Source organism: Portunus trituberculatus, chromosome 50, assembly GCF_017591435.1.
Source record: "Portunus trituberculatus isolate SZX2019 chromosome 50, ASM1759143v1, whole genome shotgun sequence".
Classification (NCBI taxonomy): domain Eukaryota; kingdom Metazoa; phylum Arthropoda; class Malacostraca; order Decapoda; family Portunidae; genus Portunus; species Portunus trituberculatus.
In genome coordinates this window covers 24,879,426-24,881,637 of record NC_059304.1, presented here as the reverse complement: position 1 = coordinate 24,881,637, position 2,212 = coordinate 24,879,426, and the positions used below count along the sequence as shown (strand labels likewise).

At 38.2% G+C, this 2,212-nt stretch overlaps 1 protein-coding gene across 1 annotated transcript in view; it reads right to left on the bottom strand.

Moving 5' to 3' along the window:
• LOC123500088 (cellular tumor antigen p53-like) overlaps positions 1–1,049 on the bottom strand; it is a 38,708-nt gene extending 37,659 nt beyond the window's left edge. Inside the window, exon 1 of the mRNA XM_045248737.1 lies at positions 842–1,049. Within this exon, the coding sequence (XP_045104672.1) occupies positions 842–1,009 (168 nt within the window). The 5' untranslated portion in view covers positions 1,010–1,049. The remainder of the gene's footprint in view (positions 1–841) is intronic.
• Positions 1,050–2,212: the final 1,163 nt, after the last annotated feature.

Below are 2,212 nucleotides of genomic sequence, written 5' to 3'. Positions count from 1 at the left end.
TCAGACTGCAAGGAGTCAACATAATAACTTGTTCTGCAAAAGCACTATTTTTTTTATTGAAATCTCTACATTTTGACCTGACACTTGTATCGTACTTTAAATTTTGGAAAGCCACTTATCCTATACAATTCCTCATTATTTATTATACAAATATTACAATATTTTGAGTTTTCTCAGTCCGTTTCCTCCATTTTATTGAGACGAAGTACTTAACTGATCCCTAATCTCCTTATCTGACCATCTTGGTCGATCTCTTATCTTCACGTCTGGCAGCACTCCCCACTCCACATGGAAGTATCACAATGCAAGATCAATCTTTATACGGCTTAAAATATATCACCATTGCTATAAAGTGAACAATCCAGGATCGACAAACATCTGTTTGATGGACGGCTATATTACATTTGCTAAAAAGTCATCATGTAATAATATCTACATACCGTATCCCATTTAGTACAGTAAACTTTGGTTCCTCTATATCCACATTCTATATTTGTTTCATTACTCATCTATGTGTTTGCTTATTCAAACTCCATCACGTGGATGATCACATGTGACAGCCAAAGGCTTGACAACATTGCACTTGGGACTCGGTCACATTACACACCCTCAACTTCCTCAAGGGTACTCGCCACCCGCCAGATCGTCTCCCTACATACTTCTACCACAATATGTAGCTGCTTGGAGACATCACAGTAGCCAGGTAGTCACACCAACTTTATCCATTGAAGCATGTGTTACTTGCAGCTCGTCGGAGAATCTTTCAGATAACTAAGTTTCAGAAAACCAAGAGGTTAGTCCAGTCCCCAGAACAGTTAGTTTTCCCAGTGTTCTAACTTACCTTATTACTTCTTCCTGTGGGAGGATGGTCTACAGCAGGAGTGTAAAGAAAATATTTTTTCCCAAACACTGGCTGTACGGCCAGCCTCCCCTTGGATTCCATCAACACACACTGAGTGACGTCATCACTGTTGCTAAACCTCTGTTGCTGTACGACGGACGTATTCATAATCTACACACGCCACCACACATGAAATAACGGCACTTCTTCTCTCTTCAAGAAGAAAATTATATATAAAGAGAAATTTCAGCAAGCATTCAAGATAAAATTCCTTTGTGTTGCTACTTTTGCATTTGATTTTTCAAATAACTACTACGTATATGGTTATATCACAAGAAATATTATATCATCAATATACTACGTACAAAACATACGTAAAATCCTTTATTATTTCGCGCCAAAACTGAAGACCTACAGAATAGGAAAATGATAGGTTAGTATAGGTAATGCATTTTCAGTGTCATTTCATCAAACAATTGGTTTGTTTCATTTCAAATTTGCCTTTACATTACATACAAATTTATTGTGAATGATTACCGATCAGTTATAGCTACATCATCCAAGGCCAAGTGTGACTATCTTAATAATTCATTAGGGTACTGTATGTTCTGTGTTAATGCTACAGTGAAAGGCGGGGAAGGTGATTATTCAGTGAAGAATTAGTTTGTGGTTCGCCCTTGGCAGCTACCCGTCTCCTGCCTCGCCCTGATCGTCCATCCCCGATTCAGCCTCCCCCGCCCACTTTGCCACCTGCTCTTGTTTGCTTCTCGGACCGTGGGTGACGGTGTTCATATATTTCTCTTTTATCATTGATTTTTATCATGACCTTTGTTTTTTTTTATCGCACATTATTAAGCTATTCTATTTCTAAGTATCATTTCAATATCAATTACATGGTAGAACTCCGGTCTCTCTAACACACACACACACACACACACACACACACACACAAAAGAAGTCTTCTGTATGTGAGACGTGGCACCGCTGCTGCTGGTTCCTGAAACCCGACGTCATCGGTGAGGTCATCGAGAGGTGCCTATTCTTCCCCTCCAACACTGTATCTCCCACCGTACCATAACCTCCGTCAGGAAAATCAAGGACAAAATCGATAAGCATCGATAGTCATTGAATACCATCGTAGGAAAAAGATGGTAGCAATAATATATATATATATATATATATATATATATATATATATATATATATATATATATATATTTTTTTTTTTTTTTTTAATCATTTCATGCGTAATCTTATTAATTTAGCGTGACGTTCACTCCTCCAACCGGCGGATCTAAAGTGCAACATTGCCTTTACCTACTATATAGTACCAAGATCGACCATATCAATCCAGAGAGAGAGAGAGAGAGA